Source organism: Ailuropoda melanoleuca, chromosome 7 (assembly GCF_002007445.2).
Source record: "Ailuropoda melanoleuca isolate Jingjing chromosome 7, ASM200744v2, whole genome shotgun sequence".
Taxonomy (NCBI): domain Eukaryota; kingdom Metazoa; phylum Chordata; class Mammalia; order Carnivora; family Ursidae; genus Ailuropoda; species Ailuropoda melanoleuca.
Genome location: NC_048224.1, coordinates 8,671,593 through 8,694,079, shown reverse-complemented (window position 1 = coordinate 8,694,079; position 22,487 = coordinate 8,671,593). Strand labels below are relative to the sequence as shown.

General features: G+C 40.4%; 1 protein-coding gene across 3 annotated transcripts in view; it reads left to right on the top strand.

Moving 5' to 3' along the window:
- The window catches only part of TTC39B (tetratricopeptide repeat domain 39B), a 124,315-nt gene that overhangs the window by 19,637 nt on the left and 82,191 nt on the right, over positions 1 to 22,487 (top strand). For all 3 annotated transcript variants that reach the window (XM_019796083.2, XM_011220644.3, XM_034663929.1), the window contains one exon: positions 15,326 to 15,360. In XM_019796083.2, the coding sequence (XP_019651642.2) occupies positions 15,326 to 15,360 (35 nt within the window). The remainder of the gene's footprint in view (positions 1 to 15,325; positions 15,361 to 22,487) is intronic.

Genomic DNA, 22,487 nt, shown 5'->3' with positions numbered 1-22,487 from the left:
CTATACATTATCTCGTGTGTGTGCGCACGCGTGTGTATACTTAATCTATACCAAAATTTGTATATGGGCTTAATTTTATTTTTGTCCCAACAGAAAGCCAATTAACTTGGCATCATTTATTAAATAATTTATTCTTCTTTCTCCAATTGAAAAATGTAACTGAATTATAAAATAAATTCCTATATGTATAGGAATTTGTTTGTATTCTTTATTATGTTCTATTGAGATATATATATATAATTATAGCTATATCTATGTATATCTATATATCTATCTATGTCTATATCTATCTATATATATATATCCCTGTGCCAATTCCACAGCTTTAATTTGGCCAGGAAAATCCTGTTTTCCTTTCAGATAACTTTAGAACTACTTATAAGGTTTCTTGGCATGACGGATAGGAGCTCAGGCTATGGAGTCAGGCCTGTGTATAAACCATTTATTAGCTCTGGGATGATAATTACACTTCTTTTAGACCAATGCTATCTGATTTAAATGAGACAGTATATTAAAAAGAAAGCATAATACTTGGTGTATAAACATGCTAAATATTTTATATATTCTCATAGTGACAGAGATTCGATGTGTTCGATGACAGTGTTATAGCTTATTAATCAGAATAGCCCAGGGCTGCCTGGGTGGCTTAGTTGGGTAAGTGTCCACCTTGGGCTCAGGTTGTGATCTCAGGGTCTTGGGATCGAGCCCTGCATCGGGCTCCCTGCTCAGCGGGGAGTCTGCTTTTCTCTCTCCCTCTGTCTCTAGCTTGCTGTCTCTCAAATAAATAAATAAAATCTTAAAAAAAAGAATAGCTTTTACATTGACTAAGTAACTAGTGTGTACATATACATACATATGAACAAAATTTCTATCTACAGTGATGCTTGAGGTGTGACCAAATGTATTTGTTCATTCCTGGATCCACTCATTTGTTTTTTTATTCTTTCAAGTAGTAGTTTTGGTGCAGCTGCCATGTGTAGGCATTGTGCTTGGTTGGTGCTGTGGATATGCCTCATGGAACTTGTGGCTGTGGCCCAGAGGGAGCTCAGACACAAAACAAAGAACCACGTACCTGTGTTTGCAAGTGAGATACATGGTGTGAGGAGAATTGGTATCTCCATAGCTCTGGTTCAGTTTGATGAGGTTCAGTTTGATGATTTTGTCAAATGGCACAGTTTGTTAAATTTACACAATTTGTTTGTCAGAAGCAGCTTTAAAGGTTTTTTTTTTTTTAAAGATTTATTCATTTATTAATTTGAGAGAGAGAGAGTGCACGAGAGAAAAGAGCACGAGGTGGGGGAAGAGGCAGAGAGAGAAGCCGACTCTTGATGAGCAAGGAATCCATGGGGAAGGGCTCAGTGGGGGGCTCTGTCCCAGGAACCAGGCATCATGATCCGAGCTGAAGGTGGATGCTTAATTGATTGAGCCACCCAGGGTCCCCCATTTTAAAGGTTTTTGTTTTTGTTTTTTTTAAAGATTTTATTTTTTTGAGAGAGAGAGAGTGTGCGTGTGCACATGAGCAGGGGGAGGGGCAGAGGGAGAAGCAGACTCCCTGCTGAGCAGGGAGTCCGATGTGGGACTTGATCCCAGAACCCTGAGATCACGACCTGAGCTGAAGGCAGACGCTTAACTGACTGAGCCACCTAGGTGCCCAGTTTTAAAAGTTTTAATGACAGTGAATAAAGTCACAGATTCTGAAGTTGAACTTTGGGTGGATTTAAATCCCAGTTCTGTCACTTAGATGCTTTGTGACCTTGGGCAAGTTATTTAACCTCTCTGTGTCCATTTTCATCATTTGTAATGTGGGGATAGTACTAAGTCACTTCAGAGGGTTGTTAAGAAGAACAAATGAGTTAATACATGTGAAAGCATTTAGAACAGTGCCTGGCAGGTAAGGAGTATTGCAGAACTGATACCATTATTATGATACCCTTCTTATGATATCCGTATCTGAATTTTTAACACTTCCTATGGAAATTTCTTATATTAGCTTTTTTCCATTTTATATATATATATTTAAAGATTTTATTTATTTATTTGACAGGGATAGAGACAGCCAGCGAGAGAGGGAACACAAGCAGGGGGAGTGGGAGAGGAAGAAGCAGGCTCATAGCGGAGGAGCCTGATGTGGGGCTCGATCCCATAACGCCGGGATCACGGCCTGAGCTGAAGGCAGACGCTTAACCGCTGTGCCACCCAGGCGCCCCAGCTTTTTTCCATTTTAAAAACCAACTTTATGGAGGTTTAATTTGCATGTAGTAAAATGCATCCATGTTAAGTATACAGGTTAAATTTCATAATTGTGTATACCCATTTAATCACCACTATAATTGAGATCTTGAACATTTGCATAAGTCCCAAATGCATCTGCTCCCTGGTACCCCTTTGCAGTTATTTCAAATTCTTTTCGAATGCATCAGTTTTACCAGATTTTTAGTTTTTATCTTTTATATGTTTAGAATTTTAAATTCTTAAAAAATCTTTTTGTTGTATAACATATTCAAGATACTAATTATATGATCTACTATACTAATTCCTCTGGCATCCTCTCCTTTCTGCTAGTTTTGAGTAAGTTTCCATATTTAATTGCTTCTTTTTTTTAAGATTTTATTTATTTATTTGAGAGAGAGAGTGCATGAGAAAGAGAGAGAGAGCATGAGCAGGAAGAAGGGGGAGAGGGAGAGGGAGAAGCAGACTCCCCTCTGAGCAGGGAGCCTGATGTGGGACTTGATCCCAGGACCTAGGGATCATGACCTGAGCCAAAGGCAGATGCTTAACTGACTGAGCTACCCAGGCACCCCTGAAAGGGAATTTAGTCTTGAGAGAAATGAATAAGTTGGAGTCTTAGCCTTTTCTCCCTTAGAATGCCCCAAAAGCAAGATCACAGTTTTCAGCATCTCTGCTTTGCTAGTACCTATAATTTTCATGAGGGTAGATACCCTGGGAGGCAAAGTACTGTCTGAGTGGTCCAATATTTAGACACATAACTTTTCTCTGCAGTATTAACAACAAAAGTAATAATTTAATGAGAGGTGACGTTATTGAGTACTTATAGACCAGATACCAAGCTAACCTTACATACATCTTGTCTAATTCTTCAGCCCCACAAGTTTTGTATTGTTGCTGTTCCCATTTTACAATGATGGATATGAATCTTAGAGACTTTAAGTAACCTCCACAAGACCACGCATAGTTAATAAATGATGGAGATGATGGCAGGACTCTATAGTGCATGTTCTTAGCATTATTTCCCTCTTGAATTTAAAGCTTGAAGGCTGTGGGTTTTTGGTAAACAGTCCCTGTATTTTATAGATTTTTCATACCTATTTCTTACTCTATCCTCAAAACATCCAATGGGATAGGCAAGGAAATTTGATGTTTTATCCATTTGTGTAAGTATATGCAAACTTTTTTGGTAAAAGGCCAGATAGTAAGTATTTTCAGCTTTGTAGATCATTTGGTCTCACTTGCAACCACTAAACTCTGTAGTTGTAAAAGGAAAGCAGCCATAGACAATATATAAATGATTGAGTGTGATAGTGTTCCAATAAAACTTTATTTACAAAATTGGCAGCAGGCTAGATTTGGTGCGTGGGTTTGCTGTGGTGGACTGATCTATTTGGGGATACCAGGACATATCAGCCAGAGGGAGGCAGAACCAGGATTCTTAGTGCCAAGTGTTGTGCCCTATCCACTCAACTGTCCGAGCTGTAGCACACAGTACTACTCACCAGTGCCTTTAGAAGTGCAAGTCCCAAAATAGTATGGTAATAACCAAAGTTTTATACTCAGTATTTGTTCTACGTGGTTTTCACTGTGTCATTTAATCCATGGATAACCCAGTGAGATGGGAAACTGAGGCACAGAGGACAGTAGCTTACCTAAGGTCACAAAGCTAGTAAGTGGTGAAACTGGGATTGGAACCCACGTGAGCTCAAGTCTTTCTTCCTTATCTCTCTTGAATTTTGGGTTTTCTCAGTTTGAGGTGTCCTTTGAAGCTGTACTCTTCAGGAACTGCCTCTTCTGAGCACTCATGTTAAATGACAAGAATCTGTGGTCTATTTTTAAGGCATTTGCTTCGGAGCAGAGCTACCGAAGGGAAGGCAAACTCTGCATTTTTCTGTAATGGCCTGAAAATTTGAGGATCCATCCAGCAAGATGATGCAAGAGGTTTCGTTTTGCTCATCCTTAGGCTGCACTGGAGACTTTCAGCTGTAGGAACTAACTTACTTTCTTTCTTTCTTTCTTTCTTTCTTTCTTTCTTTCTTTCTTTCTTTCTTTCCTTTCCTTTCCTTTCCTTTCCTTTCCTTTCCTTCTTTCCTTCCTTTCCTTCCTTTCTTTCTTTTCCTTCCTTTCCTTCCTTTCTTTCCTTTCTTTCCTTTCTTTAAGATTTTATTTGTTTATTTGACAGAGAGAGAGAGCACAAGTAGGGGAAGCAGCAGGCAGAAGGAGAGGGAGAAGCAGGCTCCCGGCTGAGCAGGGAGCCAGATGCAGGGCTCGATCCCAGGACCCTTGGGTCATGACCTGAGCCGAAGGCAGTTGCTTAATGACTGAGCCACCCAGGCGCCCCTGTAGGAACGCTTTAATGATAACATAAAAAAATTGTTCATTAGTGTCTGCTGTGCTAACACAGCGTTAGGTGCATTGAGTACATTAAGCCTCACAACAGTGCTATAAATTAAGTGGTATTAAAACAGTTGCACAGATGGAGAAACTGAGGCTCAGCTATGGGATATTGGATATGTTAATTAAATCTCTGGGTCTTGGTTTCTAATTTGGACATAATAATAGTCTTAACATAGGGTCATTATGAATATTAAATGAGTTAATACCTGTTAAGGATTGGCACTCAGTGGTGTTACCTGTTACTATTATTATGAGAACATAGTAGTAGTAGTAATAGTAGAGGTGAAAAGCTCACTTTTTATGATTTTCTGTGAATTAGAAATAAGCATCCGAGAGTCCAGTATAGTGTCTGGATGTTGTTAAATGGATTATAATTTATTCAAAGGAAGAAGCTATAAGCTGTGTTTCTTTTAATTTTAAAATACCTCAATTACTGATGTTTCCAAAATTAAAGAGTTAAAAATGTTAAAACTCAACCTGTTGGTTCAGTTTGTTGCTGTTTGTTTTGTGTAAAATTCTTCCCTTGCAAAAATGGCATGTCCTAGATATTATTCTGTTTACAATAGATTAAGTGGGGTTGGCACCAGAGGACTGGAGCGCTTGATATGTTAAGTGGTTGGCAAGGTTCATTTTATGACCGTAAAAGTAGTAGCTGAGGACTGTGTGCAGGTGAGTAAAATAATTTAGTCATTTATGTTAAACAAATTCAGTAATACACAATTGTAAAAAACATTTTGCTTATGTACTCTTTTTTTTTTTTTGAGAGTTTACTTATTTATTTTAGAGAGAGAGCACGCATGCACGTGCACACCAGTAAGTGAGGGGGAGGGGCAGGGAGAGGGAGAGTGAGACTCTCTAGCAGACTCCCTGCTGAGTGCAGGGCCTGACATGGGGCTTGATCTCACCACCCTGAGATCATGACCTGAGCTGAAATCAAGAGTCATATGCTCAACCGATTGAGCCACCCAGGCACCCCTGCATATGTACTTTTAAACCCCTGCATATGTACTTTTAATTAAGCACCAGACGTCACTGTGCACATAGTACATTTGTTATGTACCCGTTCCTCTATGAGATTATATCCAAAGCCATGTTTACTCTATTATATAATGGCAATTTACAGTATTTGTTCAATGTTAATTTTGACTAAACACAATTTTCCTTTTAAATGCTCACCTTAGAGCTTAACTCCTGCCATAGCTGCAACTCAGGTTCATATTTATAATGAAATGCAGAAAAGAAAAGCCTTTGCCTCCTTCGTAAAGTTAACTGTTCTTTTTTTTTTTTTTTGGTACCACGTTCATCTGTGTGTTAGAAACTATAAAGCAGTGCTGTCCAATTCAGTTGTTGTTTGTGAGAGTGACATCTGGTGGTTTCTTTTTAATTCTCATGGTTTCTCTGTGCTTGACTAGAAGTTCTCGGAAATTCAGAGAATCATTGTGTGAACTGCTTTGCTTGATACTTAACGCACTAAGTAGCTTTTTTTTTTTTTTTAAGATTTTATTTATTTATTTGACAGAGAGAAAGAGAGAGCACAAGCAGGGGGAGAGGCAGGCAGAGGGAAAGGGAGAAGCAGGCTCCCTGCTCAGCTAGGGATCCTGACATGGGGCCCGATCCTAGGACCCCTGAGCCGAAGGCAGACACTTAACTGAGCCACCCAGGTGACCCCACATTAAGTAGCTTTTGCGGATCAAGTTAGTAGCCACTGATTTGGCTCAAACTTCGAGAAGCCCAGCATTCCTTTTAGATGCAGTCCCTCTGAATACCCACCTTCCCTGAGGAATTTTACTTTAGCATTTATAGTGGACAAACAGCTGCCTTGGGGAGGGATTTCTGTTTAATTCAGAGAATTTAGGATTTTGAGTGAGGGATATCAGTGTCGTCCTCTCTGCTTTACTCATGAGAAGGCTTGAACCCTGAGAGGTTGGGTGTATTGGCCGAAGTCACATTGTTGGCCAAGGTCACTTTGCTCCCCAGTGAGCTGAGGTCCTGGGCTCTGTGCCCGTAAGTTATGTTTATCGTGCTGGGTAATGCACTGACTAGGAAGTGTCTAGGCATTAAAGGATATGAGGTGAAGGCATTTTAAGATGGGAGAAGTAAAGGAAGTTAACATTTTTGAGCACCTATTTGCTATAAATACCCCCACATTCAGTTTTTTGTCTCACTTCCTAAAGGGAGTGCAGAATCTTTGGTGTGAAAGAGTTATCGAGGAAATCCAGTGAGGGGTCCCAGGTCTGTCTCTGAGTCCACTGATTCATCCCATATCGGAGCATTTAGTATCCTGTGGCATTGTATTTACTGATTCTGTTTTGAGTCTGACCTGTTGACATGCATTATCTTGCTGGCATCCTGCAACAATCCGGGGAGGTGGTTGGAATCCCCATTCTACCAGTGGGAAAGTGGAGGATTATAGGGGCGAGAACCCTCCAGAGTCAGGGGTAGAGCTGAGACTCTGACTCTGGCAGGTCTAAATATAACGCCCAGGCCTAAACCACTGTCATGCTTGAGTGAATCATTGAGTAAAACCTCACTCACCAACATGTAATGGTTGCTTAGTAAAAATGTGCTCAATTTATTTTTGTGTTCAAAGTAATCCCTTTCTATTGAACTGTTACTCTATATCCCCAATTTTCACTATCAGATCTGTGATTTTTGGTAAATGTGAAACTTAAAACAGAACTTGTGGGGTAATATTAGAGTACTTTTCTGGCTTGAGAGGAACTAAAGAACTATCTTAATGCTGTACTTGGAGAGTGTGTGAAATTATTTTCAATCTCAAGTGATGAGTGTTTAAAAACTTCTAAGGCATATTTTTTTTTTCTTCTGGCAGCTGACTTACTGTTTGTATTATTAAAAATTTAAAAGAACTCTTCTTTTTTTTTTTTTAAAGTTTATTTATTTAAGTAATCTACACCCAGCTTGGGGCTCAGACTCATGACCCTGAGATCAAGAGTTGCATGCTCTTCCAACTAAGCCAGCCAAGTGCCCCTAAAAAACTCTATTTTTGGGGCGCCTGGGTGGCACAGCGGTTAAGCGTCTGCCTTTGGCTCAGGGCGTGATCCCGGCGTTATGGGATCGAGCCCCACATCAGGCTCCTCTGCTATGAGCCTGCTTCTTCCTCTCCCACTCCCCCTGCTTGTGTTCCCTCTCTCGCTGGCTATCTCTATCTCTGTCAAATAAATAATAAAATCTTTAAAAAAAAAACTATTTTTGAATAATATTGGAAAACCTCCAGTTTTTTACTTTGTGTATCCCCCAAAATCAGGTTTTACAAACCTTCTGGGCAGGTTCAGAAGATGCACTCTGTCATTTTTTTTTCTTTTTTTTCTGGTATATTTGAGAATTTGTTCATAGTCTGATCTTTTTAAACCTTGGGAAGGTCACATTTTGTTCACTTCAAAGGCTAAGTGGGAACTCGGAATATGAATATGTCTAGTATGTGGGCCCCAATTGCTTTCCTTCTGTTTGGTTAAGAGCCCTGTGGGTCAGTTAAGTTTTCACAGAGAACTTGCTTTGATGTTAATCCTCTAAAAGGAGTGTGAGTGGTGTTCACACCCACCATTCCCGCCCAGTAATGGGGATGCTGAAGCTGGGCTCTATGTTTGGCTCCAGTGTGTTTCAGGGCCTTGTGGCTCCTCATACAATATAAGTTTTAAAAAGTGTAGCATGGCATCTAAGACACAGCTGGTGGTAACCCTCCGGATCTAGTTGGGGAGTTTAAATGCTCCAGAAGGTCGTGGGCTCCTTTTTGAGCTTGACAAAGAGATTACAGAGAAATGGATGGCAGGTGTGAGCAGAATGAAAAATTATTCCTAAGAGGTAAGCTCAGGGTGCATATATTTTTTAAAAAGTTCTTTGCCTAGTGTTTCTTCTAAAAGTCACTTCACGGACACACAATAAAGATATCTTTTAAATGGATCAACCCTGATTTAGAAAAATCAATACTTTGTTGACGGTGTAGTGGGTAATGATGTCACTTAAGTTTATTATTTCTCATATGATTCCTTCAACTAGCAGTGTGCCTCTTCTTCTTCTGTGTGAAAAGATTTATATCTAATATCTGAAAAATTCTCCTGGTATGTCACTGTGATAATGATAAACAATAACAACTGATATCAGTCTGGTTTCCCATTTTGAACATCTTTTTTTAATTAAGTTAAATTGAATTTTATTTTAATTCCATTACAGTTAACATACAGTGTTGTATTAGGTGTACAATATAGTGGTTCAACAACTGTTTTGAACATCTTGGTTCACCAGGGGTGAAGGTCATGCAGAGGAATGTTTGCAGTTCTTACGACCCCAACACCCATGGCTATCAATCCCCGTCCTAGACCCAGGGGAGCTTTGGACATCCTCTTCATGTGTCCTGTTCTGGGAATGGTCCGGATGTGCCCCAGAGCCAGGGGTAGAATCTGTGACTTGTCAGAGTTCTTGGCAGCGCTAGCGTTTTTTGAGTCCATGGTACCAAACACACAGCTTCATTGGTCAATAGAATGGAATGTGGGTGAAAGCTCCAGTAAGGAGGGTCTGGTGCTATGGGGTGGGGGTGGGGGTCTCTCACTGAGGAGGAAGGTGTCTACAGAGCCCCACCAAACCTTGTCATCCTAAAGAACAACAGTTCAATGAGAACATGGTAGCATCAGCTCACAGACCTGGGAAGTCATCCAGATGGGAGAGGGGAAAATGGAGGCAGAGGCAGAGGAGGAGGAGGAAGAGGACGAGGTAAGGGACAAAAGAAGAGGCCTAGAGAAGTGATTCAGCCTTTGGATTTGTGGTACCTAGCTTTAAGTTTCATCATGTTTCTTCCTACTTTTTCTCGGAGTAGCATTTGCCACATAGTCCTTTTCATACTGGAAAATAAAGTAAAATTCAGATGGAGAGGCTTGAAAAGTTGTAAATCCATTGGGTCTCTTTGGAAGTTAATACAGAGTATTTGTTTATTTAGAGTATTTATTCATTCATTCATTCATTTATGAGAGAGCGTGCTTGTGCATGTGTGTGTGTGGGGGAGTGTCAGAGGGAGAGGGAGAGAGAGAATCCCAAGCAGGGTCCACGCTCAGTGAGGAGCTGAGGTGGGGCTCAATCTCATGACCCTGAGATCATGACCTGAGCTGCAATCAAGAGTTGGACACTTAACTGACTGAGCCATCCGTGTGCCTCAGTACAGAGTATTTAATTACTACCGGTAATAGCGTATTTGTCATCTTTATTCTTTGCCGTGCCCCACTAGGGATTAACAGAATGTAAACCTTTTCATCACTGGTATCTTCATTATTTAAGATTCTCAAATAGACATTTGTTAAGAACTTGCTGTCACTTAAAAGCACTTGCATGCATTTGTGCCACTCAGAATATGATGAATGTAACAAATTAAGATGAAATTGCTTAAAAAGCCTTAGTAGTTGTTGCAGCACCCCCATCCCCCTTCCTCACTTCTGTGTCTGTCCCCATGACCAGGGTCCTCCATCCGTCTGGGGGAAGGGGGAGGTTTCAGGCTCCCCACCCAGCAGGAGCAGGCCCTGGAGTGCCAACGCATCCAGAAGGTCCTCCAGGGAATCTTTCACATACAGGGTTGGCCCATTTGCTAAATTGCAAAATAAAACCGCTCAGGGTAAGGACCTTTCCTCTTGAGACAAGAGTACTCAGCCAGCCAGTCAGCAACGAATTTTTTTCTAAGTCTGTGAAGTGCAAAGTACTATGCTGGGTTATAAAATGGATTCAGAAGGAGTACGATGGCTCTTGACTCCAGCCAGGGAGTGGAGATAGGCTCTGGAAAAAGTCAGGTACCATTTTGAGGCAATGCATGATTAGGAGCCAGGTGTGGCTTAAATAAGCATCTGTTACACTATGCCCAAAAATAGTCACTCCTCATGGTTGGCTCAGTGTGGGAATGGGGGAGGCAAATGCAGCTGCCTTCCGGGAAGAAACTAAACACAGGGGCTTTCCTGGAGCGTGTCATATTTATCAGCAGCATGATCTTTCCTCTCTTACTGTCATTCAACTGGAAGGACTCTGGATGCTTCTCTGACTGTATGTGTTTCAACTGGTGTCCACATGGTGAGTCTGCCAGCATGTGGTGATCACTGGGGAGATATAAACCAGCAGTGGAGAAGCACTGGAAAGGTCGTGGTGAGTGGAGAAGCAGAGAGACCGTAGGTAGAGAAATCTAGGTACGTTCCCTGGAGAATATATGGAGGTGTACGTAGTGCTGGGTGGCAGGCTGTTGGCTAGCAGTCAGCCGCGGATCTAATGCCAGGCCTAGGGGTCTTGATGGCAATCCACAGAGGAAGGGAGCTCCTGAGGCAGCAGCGGGAGAGGGATAGAATTTGAGCTGGCTGTCGAAACCTGGAGAAACAGAAGAAAAAGGAAGGCACTGGCTCCAGGGTATGTGCTGTGGGAGGTCTGAGGAGAGGTCTCTGACTTCTGGTGTTTCTTCCCTCTACGGAATCCACATCAGTTTTCCCACAGATCTGGGAAATCATATTTGCAGTTACCTAGGGAGAGAGTGTGTTGTCACTGTTAATGTATAATTTCCACAAAATACAAATATAATTCCCATAAAGATATAAAATGAATGTGTCAGAGTTTTATTTCACTGATTAGTGGAGGAAACCAGTGAGATGGTAAACTGATTCAAAGAGTATTTGAGGAACTGGGTATTTATAGGCTTAAAAAACAATGGTAGATTAAGATTGCTAGGTCATGTGTAAAGCTGGGTAATGTCCTACAGGTTAATAAAACTATAGTCTTTAAGGTTTTCCTGCCATTCAGAAATCTAGAAGTTAATATGTAACCTCACGGTGTCTGTGTTCTAATCAGATAGTAAATAGTCAAGTCAAATACAAGGATATTCTCCTAGAGAATGAGATAATGGCTGGGAGGAATTGTTCAACACTGCTGCTGATGACTTTGAGAAGATATGCTGTCCCCTCCTCTTCCACCCCCTCACCCTGCCCAACTGCCTGAGTTCCAAGTTGTGAATAATTTTGGCATTAGAAAAATAACTGGGAGTTAAAGATCTGAGATTGAATGCCAGTTCCTTCACTTACCAGCAGGGTAATATGGGTCAGGTAATCACCGATGATTTACCTGGATTTACTTGCTGTGAATTGGGAGGAACAAGTGAGGTAACTTTTGTAAAATGCCTGGCACATGATAGGCACTCAATCAATCTTAGTTCTCTTTAGCTTTCCTTTTAAAAAAAGAAACAGAAAAAAAATATATAAATATTTTATTTATTTATTTATTTATTTATTTATTTATTTGAGAGAGAGGATGTGAGCAGGGGAAGGGGGCAGAGAAGAGGGAGTGGGGAAGAAGCTCAAGCAGACTGGAGCCAGGGGCAGGCTCGACTCTATGACCTTGAGATCACGACCTGAGCCAAAACCAAGAGCCAGAAGCTCAACCAACTGAGCCACCTGGGTGCCCCACCTTTCCTCTTTTTAAATGAAAAAAATTTCACCTTTTGTCTGGCCTTCGTGGATGAAGTTCTCTCTCTTCTTTCTTTCTCCCTCTCTTTCTCATCTCTAGTTTATTAGAATAATATCCTAGAACTCTGGTGGATTTTCTCCATTCTTTTTTTTTTTTTTTTTTTTTTTTTTTTTTTTTTTTTTTTTTTTTTTTTTAGATTTTACTTGTTTATTTGAGACAGAAAGAGAAAGAGAGCATACCAAGGGGGAAGTTAACAGTGTGAGAGGGAGAAGCAGACTCCCCACTGTGCAGAGAAGCTCAATGACAGGCATGATCCCAGGACCCTGAGATCATGACCTGAGCTGAAGGCAGACGCTTAACCCATTGAGCCACCTAGGTGCCCCGCCTTGTCTCCTTTTAAATTAAGAGGTGGCTTCCCTAGTTACCCCTCTTGAAGGGCACTCAGTAAATATTTCAGTGTCTCCAGGGTGCTCTAATTTCAGGTTGAGGTTTGTAAGGAGAGGAGAGATGCTCAGTAACATTCCAGGCGTGTGATCTTTACATTCTCCCTTAACTGGTAAAGGTCAGCCCAGGTAGGGTTAATGGTGGCGCCAGAGGGACTGTGAGCTGATGTCTGGTATAGGAAGCAGATCATCACAGCCAGAATGGGGTTCCTGGAGAGCAGATTTATCCCCTTCTCCATAGCCTCTTACATGATAACTTGTGTGCTGGTGTGTAAGACATTGTGCTGTGATTCAAAATGACAAAATCTGTGATACCAAAAGCCTCAACAGACTTTTGATTTGGAGAAAGGAGTCTATTTGTAATTGGGATTTTTAAAAAAAGATTTATTTATTTATTTGAGAGAGAAAGAGAGAGAGAATGTCTGTGTGTGTGTGTGGGGGGGGGGCAGAGGCAGAGAGAGAGAGTCTTAAGCTGAACATGGAGCCCAACACTTGATCTCACCACCCTGAGATCACGACCTGAGCCGAAATCAAGAGTCGGACACTTAACTGACTGTGCTACCCAAATGCCCCTAATTGGTCTTTTTTTTTTTTTTTTTAAGATTTTATTTATTTATTTGAGAGAGACAGAAGAGCATGAGCAGAGAGAGAAGCAGACTCCCTGCTGAGCAGGGAGCCCAACGCCGGGCTCGATCCCAGGACCCTGAGATCATGACCTGAGCTGAAGGTGGATGCTTAACTGACTGAGCCACCCAGGTGCCCCCCACTAACTGTTCATTTCTATTATAGGCCAGAGAAGTATCTTTTTAATCTTGGCTTAGGTTCTTTTTTTTTTTTTTTAAGATTTTATTTATTTATTTGACAATGATAGAGACAGCCAGCGAGAGAGGGAACACAAGCAGGGGGAGTGGGAGAGGAAGAATCAGGCTCACAGCGGAGGAGCCTGATGTGGGGCTCGATCCCCCAACGCCGGGATCACGCCCTGAGCCTAAGGCAGACGCTTAACGACTGTGCCACCCAGGCGCCCCTGGCTTAGGTTCTTTTGCTTCAGGACTAGCTCATTTGACTTCTGCTAGTTGGTTTATGAACTTCTGCTTTTGCTGCAGGAGAGTGTGATTCAAATTGAGTTGCCCTTGACTCTCCCTCCCTCCCAATACAGTAGCTTAATGGGTCAGAGATCCCAAAGTCTGAACTTCAGCCACTACTTAACAATGTTGTGTCTTTTTAGTGTTTATACATTTTTTTTCCTTTCCTGCCTAAAGGTAGAGCTCGGTGTAGTCTAAACATTTTAAGATTTTATTTATTTTATCAATTGTCACACAAGGGAAAAGTTCTATAACCCTCCTTCCTCATTTCTGCATCATAGCTGTAAATGAGGTGATGTAATCAGTGCCTTGACAGCCTGAGCTCAGTTTACTCATTCATTAGGCTACATGTATTTACTGAGCAACTGCTGTGCCAAGCCCTGGTGATAACTAAGATACATGCTCTGATAGAGACAGACTGTAATCAAGTAAGTAAACAAGATGAGTACAGATTTTGATAAATTTTATGAATGAAATAAATCAGATGTTGAGAAACTTTAAGCTGCTATCCTTAGTAATTTTAATTGAGATTATTAGAGACGTTCTCTTTCTGAGCTGGAAATAGAAGGATGAGAATGAGTCAGCCACAGGAAGAGTTGAGCTAAGAGCATTCTAGGAAGGAGAGAATGATGAAGAGAGGTGTGGGATGAGTTTGGCTTGTTCGAGGAGAAAGACAGACATGCACATGAAATGGGGTGAGCCAGGGTGCAGGTGGGTGGAGAGGTGGTCGGAGGGTGGTAGAGCCATCTAGGGCTCTGTAGAACATGGGGAGGAGTTGAGTTTATCGTAAGTGCGATGGAAAACTCATAAAGAGTTCTAGGACAGTGAAATGGCATAAGCGTATGAAAGGAAGAGAAAGAAAAGAATACTGCTGTTGTGTAAAGACTCGGATGGAGGGTGTCAAGCCTAGGAGTGGGGAGACCAGTGAGGTCCTTGTGCTTGGGTATGGTGGTGGTGGCGCAGATGTAGGGAGAAAGATGCTTTGAAGATTGGACTAGGTTATGGTGGGTCCCCAATATCTGAATGAGGAGCATGCATTTGACTTTTTGCAGCTATGAGGGAGCTTTGTGTGTATGTAAGTTTGTGAGTGGATGTGTATTTGTGAGAGTGTGTGTATGACTGAGTTTGAGTGCGTGTTAGTGTGTATCAGTGTGAGAGGTGTGTTTGTGTATTTGTGAGTGCATATGAGCGTGTGTGTGCATGTGCACACTTGCGTTTTTCTCCTGTTGTAGCTTTTGAACGGGCAGGGCAGTGCCACGAAGGAAAGGGCTATCTTTTGTGGTATAGATTAACTGGGGGAAAGTGGGTGGCAGGAAGATTTGCCAGTAGGTTAGTGGAGCTGGATGTGAAATGAAGGCCCAGAGGTGCTAATAACATGGCCATGGAGCAAGAGAAGTCTAAATTGGACAAATCCAGTTGTTGTTTTATTCTGTATCAGGATGAATGAGACTGAGGAGTGAAAAATCATTACATTAAAACAATCACACTCTTCAAATTAGCCCAGTGTGGTTGCTAGTTTTATCAGTCTTAATTATTTAAAAAAAATTAAACCTCACTAAAATTCATTTGCTTGATTTCTCTGGAGAACCGCCTGTTAGTAAAAGTTGAGTGAATCAACTGCATCCCACCCAGACTGTCCCCTAACACTCGCCTCTGCACTTACGTACATAATCATTTTCTCCACATTTGGAGTTCTTAATTCTTGAGAAACTCATTGTGTGTTTTGTTCCCCTCTAGGACATCTTTGAAGACGCAGTGGAAACCATCTCTATGTAAGTAGTAACATAATAAAAAGTATATAGTAAAGAAAAATTGATGGTTCTCTTATATAAAATGTGTAAATATTTCTTTCTTTTTGAGAGTTGTGGCTACTGCCAGAAAGAAATCACTTCTCTGTAATTCAGGAGTTTAGGATGTGATAATGCTTAAGAAAGAATCGTTCTAAAGTTACCACCAAATACATTTTTGAGTATTATTTCTTGTAACCTTAATTCAACTAAAACAAAAGAAGAAATGTTTTCCAGCAAATTTAATTTTATTTGTTTATACCCAACCCTATTACATCTTGTTCATGTGTTTTTACACAAGTAACCTCATATTGTGGAATTTTGCTTTTGGTGTGCATTTAATTTTATTACAAGCATTTCCTGTAAGTTTGCATAGTTTTTGTACTGATTTTACATGATACCCTATCAGATCAAGTGAAACACCACAATTATCCATTTCTCCTTTGTTAGACATTTAGGTTGTTAACCAGTTTAAAAACTTAGAAGTAAGTAACGAATATTTTCATGTATATAGCTTTGTCATATTTTTGAATTATCTCCAAAGATTAACTTGACAGATGTAGGATTACTGGATTAAGAGGGATGGAGATTTTTATTGCTTTTTATACAATATAGTAAAAAAATTTATTCATTTATTTTAGAGAGAGACAGCACGATTAGGAGGGGCAGAGGGAGAGAGAATCCAAAGCAGACCTTGAGCTGAGTGCAGAGCCCGACAGGGGGCTCAGTCCCAGGACCCTGAGATCATGACCTGAGCTGAAACCAAGAGTCAGTGGCTTAACCAACTGCGTCACCCAGGCGCCCCCAGGATATTTCAAATTGCCTTTCTGAATTGGTCAGCTTGGGCCACCATAACAAAGTACCACAGACTGGGTAGCTTAAACAATAGAAATGTATTTTCTCATAGATCCAGAGGCTAGAAGTCTGAGATCAGAGTGCCAGTATAGTTAGGTTCTGGTGAGAGCACTCTTCCTGGCTTGTAGATGGCTGCCTTCTCTTAGGTCTTCACACAACAGACAGACAGACAGACAGACAGACAGACAGACAGACAGACAGAGGCCTCCTCTTACAAAGGCATTAATCCTATCATGGGTGTCCCACTCTCAGGATCTCATCTAAACCAATTATCTCCCAAAGGCTTCGTCTCCAAACACCGTCACAGTGGAGGTTAGGCCTTCAATATGTGAATTCTGGGGGACACAGTTCAGTCTGTAGCATTTTCAAAAGAGTTTTACCAGTTTATGTGGTTACCAATACTGTGTAAGTGAAGTGGTTTAAAATGTAGTGTCCCAGGGTGCCTGGGTGGCTGTGTCGATTGAGTGTCTGACTCTTAGTTTTGGCTCAGGTCATGATTTCAGGGTTGTGAGATCGAGCCTCACATTGGGCTTCATGCTGAACAAGGAGACTGCTTGAGATTCTCTCTCTCTTGCCCTCTGACCCTTCCCCTGCTCATGCTTGCTTTCTCTCTCAAATAAATAAACAAATCATAAGAAAAAAATAAAATTTAGTGTCACCACTGGGTGCTATTTGAAACTCTTTTGCTACTCAAATAATAAATAATTGCTTAAGTTTTTAAAATTTTTCTTTATTACCATTGTTTACCACATTATAGTTCCTTTTATATAAGTTCTAGTCTTCTTTTACATGCTTAACTTTTTCTCACCATCTCTCTCACATACTTATGAACTTTAAAACAGATACACAATTTAATCTTTTGGTATATTTGCTTCAGATATTTTCCCTAATTGCTATTTTTTCTATATATTAGTTACACATTTTTATGTTGTCCAAAAGTTTTTAAAGTTTATATTGTTGAATGTTTGTTTATGTGAAAAAGAAAAAGTTAATTGTGATTAGGACTAAAAAAAATAAGCTCTTTATTTTGGAACAGTTTTAGATTTATAAAATTATTGTGACGATAGTACAGAGAGTATTTGGAAATGGACTTGAATTAGTCGTAAATGGATATTGCAAATTCTAGGGCAACCACCAAAAAAAGGGGAAAATATAACTGATATGTAAGAAAGAAAATGAAATCATATAAAATACTCAATTAAAATCACAGAAGGCAGAAAAAGAGTAGAAGACCAAAATAGGAACAAAGAACAAGGGCAAGAAATAGAAAACAGTAATAAATATGTTAGATACTAATCCAACCATATTAATAATCACTTTGAGTATCAGTGGTCTACATGTACCAATTAAAAGAGAGAGATTGTCAGCATGGGTCAAAAAACATGATCCAACTACATCTTTTCTATAAGGAATTCACTTTAAATATAAAGACACATATAGATTAAAAGTAAATGGATGGAGAAAAATATACCATGCTAACTCTAATGCAAAGAAAGCAGAAATAGCTATATTAATTTCAGACAGAATAGACTTCAAAGTAAGGAAAGTTATCAGAGATAAAGAAGGGCATTACATAATGATAGAAGGATCAATTCTCCAGGAAGACATGATGTTCTTAATGTGTGTGTGTCTAACAACAGAGCATCAGAGCACATGAGGCAAAAACTAATAGATGACTCTGTTATCACAGTTGATGACTTCAACGCCCTCCTCAGAAATGGACAGACCCAGTTGGCAGAAAATCAGTAAGGGCACAGTTGAACTAAAAATGAAAACTAACCAAACAAAAACCCCTGAACTTGAAGCAACTGGATTTAATTTAGATCCCTATCTCATGCCAACCCTAAAATTGCTAGCCTACTATTCCAACACCATTTGCTGTTTGTGAAAGAGAGAACATTTATGTATGATGCTTCCTTTATCAAATAATAAATTCATTAAAATAATGGTGCTCTGTTTCTGGGCTTTCTGTTGTGTTCCTTTCATCTGTGTGTCTGTGTCTGCATAAAAATTACTCTTTGTTCAACTGTTTTAAGTGTTTCAATGTTAGTATGACTGGTTCTTTTTTTTTTTTTTAAAGATTTTATTTATTTATTCAACAGAGATAGAGACAGCCAGCGAGAGAGGGAACGCAAGCAGGGGGAGTGGGAGAGGAAGAAGCAGGCTCATAGCGGAAGAGCCTGATGTGGGGCTCGATCCCATAACACCGGGATCATGCCCTGAGCCGAAGGCAGACGCTTAACCGCTGTGCCACCCAGGCGCCCCAGTATGACTGGTTCTTAAAAGAACAGTGTCCCAACAATGACCCCTGTGGTGATGATGCTTTTGAACACTACCTCACTCCCGAAGTATCTAGCATTTTATTTTCCATTCATTGCCCCTTTCAGCTTCTCTTCAGCTGTATATATCTGCCAGCATTTACTTTCATCTTTTAATTTTTACTTCCCTATCCTGCTCAGGTTAGCAAACCCAAAAGTTTACCCATTCTAGAATTTATCTTGCTCTTTTAGAGTTCTGTTGTGCATTATTTCTTGTGTCCCTTAAGACAGTCTCTTAAACAGTTTTGTGTTTCCTTTTTAATGTTGCCAAAATGTCCTTGGTACATGTTCTTGTATGTAGCAACACGTTATAGCAGTATATCACCAGCTACATTATGGTAGTACATCACCTAAGAGAGAACCTCAGCTTCTTGAAATAGAATCCAAAGCCAGAATGGGTGGCCAAAATAGATACTAGAATTCATGCTCTAAGAATCTTGCCCTTTACCTGTAGTAGTGGCCTCCATCCGGAGTCTGTTTATAATTAATTTTGACCTGATTCTAATAAACTTTGCTTTTTGGCATTATTTTGCTGGAGTTCTGGAAGGTATGGTGAGGGGGTAGCTTTAGCGGTCAGTTTGTTGATGGTGACAAAAAAAGACAGTGAAAGAAGAAAGAAAATGCAACATACAGTCATGGCACTCCAAAGCACAGCCTCAGGGTTTTACTTTGCTTAGGTGGACACAACTAGATGTACCTTTCTGGAGAGACCAGCCCTTGGATTTGACAGGTTAACTTGTGCTTCAGTCCCAGTGTGGCTGGGAGGCATGGATTAATTTCTCTGTGTCTCAGTTTCTTCATCCTTGCATAGATTTATGGGAAGATAAAATGAAATTTAATTTAAATGTGATAATGGGAGTAAAGCACATAGTAGGTGCTTAGTGAATACTGGTACCTTCCTATTCTCCCCCTCTCCCCAACCCTGATTGCTGTTCAGTCTCCAATGAGAAAATCATGTTCATAATTCTGTCTCTGAGACATTGGAAGAAGGTTAAATTATATCTAATATATTCCACTTAAGAAGGTGGAGACTTGTGTCACATATATTAAGGAAATTTTAGAATGACCAGAAATGTTTTATTTTTTTATTTTTTTAAAGATTTTATTTATTTATTCGACAGAGACAGAGACAGCCAGCGAGAGAGGGAACACAAGCAGGGGTAGTGGGAGAGAAAGAAGCAGGCTCATAGCGGAAGAGCCTTACGTGGGGCTCGATCCCATAACGCCAGGATCACGCCCTGAGCCGAAGGCAGACACTTAACCGCTGTGCCACCCAGGCGCCCCATAGAATGACCAGAAATGTTTTAAAATGACATTTTGAAAGTTAGTAGGATACACTTCATTCATGGGGAAGCCTCACTTGGATGGTTCCTTTTATTTCCTCAACACAGAATGTGATGTTTCTGTACTTAAGTCTCCTGTGTTACTGACCCTTTTTGAGATTCAAAATATTGCAGAAGTAATCCATTATTCAATCTTTTTCCTTTAGCAAATTGTTTTCCCTTGTGATTACAAATACATGTTAATTGTCAACAACTCTTCAGTTATTTTTTGTGTGAACTTTGGTTTGTTCTTATTTCAGTTGGTCAATATTTTTCTCGTTTCCTCTTAAATTTGTGATGCCCTGCCATTCCTTTCATGACCCATGAGCTGCCAAGCTCGGCAGAGCCCTTTTTCCTCATGCTATTGAACCACGCATTTTGGTTTTATGTTTCTAGTGCCAGTAGTGATGCTTCAACTTCCCTGTAGCAAGATATGATCCCCATGCCAACCCGATGATTAATTTATTCCTGTGAATATTTTGCCTGAATTTCTATTGAAACAGATGCAAGCTAACAGATGAGAGAGGCCTTAAATTGTTTCCACAAAAGAAGACTATTTCCTATTCTCTTTTCCTGCTTAATGGGTTTACCACCGCAGACATAGATTTTCCTACTTCTCAATCTTTGTGGTAACCACTGTGTTATTTTAACTGACTATTTTGAGAAGTTGCTAGGTTTGCAAACTGCCTGATCATACAAACATCTCCACCATTTAGAACTGAAGGGAAAAGAAGAGATTTTTCTTAAATGGTTAGTGGCACATTGAGCGGGTCCTTTTTAAAAATAAAAATTGTTTATGAACTCTCTGGCCTGTTCAGCATAAGGAGGTGACCTCTTAGGGAGGGACTTTAAATTAGACCCATGTTATGATCTATAGAAATTTGCCAGAGGATTAGTGGTGCTTTAGTGTCTTGCTTCCTGATTTAACAATTCCCTGCTGGCATGTACTTCTTGGTTCTCTGATGCCCAGTATCCTCCTTTGCATAACTTCCATCTCTGACAGTAGAGTGGTGGGTATAAAAGGAATCTGTTTATAAATTGAGTGTGATATGACACACAAAGAATAAATAAAATTTTAGGGTTCCAAAAGAGAGCTAGGAGATAGGAGCCTGGCACTGGCTTTGGGTTTTGAGAGATACCAGAATTACCTGACACATGTGGATAAATGAAGAGGGGTCACTGAGGATCCCTGGCCTCTGTTGAGTGGAGAGCATCCATTAGCCACTTGGAATTATTGTGACTTGGTAGTGGTTGTTGTTGTTGTTGTTGTTGTTTTAAAAGATTTTATTTATTAGAGAGAGAGAGAGAGCATGAGAGGAGCAGAGGGACAGAACCTTCAAGCAGACCTCTCACTGAGTGTGGAGCCAGACATGGGGCTGGATAGTAGTATCCATGAGATCATGACCTGAGCTGAAACCAAGAGCCGATGCTCAACCTGCTGAGCCACCTAGGCTTCCCCATGACTTAGTAGTGTTTTTGATTAATCTCTTTCTCATAAAAACCGTAGGGGGCAATGGACCCAAACTCTAATTAACTAGAGGGCCCTGGTTGAGTACTAGTTGATTAAGATTTTCTTTTTTTTTTTTAAAGATTTTATTTATTCGACAGAGATAGAGACAGCCAGTGAGAGAGGGAACACAAGCAGGGGGAGTGGGAGAGGAAGAAGCAGGCTCATAGCGGAGGAGCCTGATGTGGGGCTCGATCCCATGACACTGGGATCACGTCCTGAGCCGAAGGCAGATGCTTAACCGCTGTGCCACCCAGGCGCCCCAAGATTTTCTTTTTTATTCAAAGACTGTTACAACAGATGCAGGTTTAGTATGTTCTCAGCAGTGATCTCTTACATTCCATAGCATCTTATTAAGTTGTTGAATTTATCCTTACCTAGAAATGTGGATGTGTTGAATCAAGTCCTGAGGCAGTGTGAATGCAGTGGGGATGAATGTGTTTATGTGCAAGAACTACTGTGAATTTATCCTTACCTCTAGAAATTGAAATAGACATTTTTAACCAAGTGATAAGAAGCTTACAATGGAGGGGCGCCTGGGTAGCGCAGTCGTTAGGCGTCTGCCTTCGGCTCAGGGCGTGATCCCGGCGTTCTGGGATCGAGTCCCACATCGGGCTCCTCTGCTGGGAGCCTGCTTCTTCCTCTCCCACTCCCCCTGCTTGTGTTCCCTCTCTTGCTGGCTGTCTATCTCTGTCAAATAAATAAATAAAAAATCTTAAAAAAAAAAAAAAGAAGTTTACAATGGAAATAAAAATATTTTGTAGCATAGCATTTCTTAGGGACTTTTCCCTTTATTCTTCTTTACACCTTCTCTTTTGAACTATAAATTGTAGATTACAATGACATAAAGCTTTTAAGGCCATTTTGTTTTTCTTACTAGGTTAGATCAACTAATTATGATCAACTAGTTTGCTCTGTTTTAAGGTTATTTAGGGTGAAAGTCAGTAAATTCTAGTTGGAAAACATCTAGTTAATGTTTTTCTTCATAGTGGTGAAATTAAAATAGTAACTCCAGGCAGATTTGGATTTACTTTCATTTTTCTCTTATTTTGTTTGGCCTAATTCTCCCCTCTTAGGCAAGACAATTATTTTTTTTTTTTTTTTTTTTTT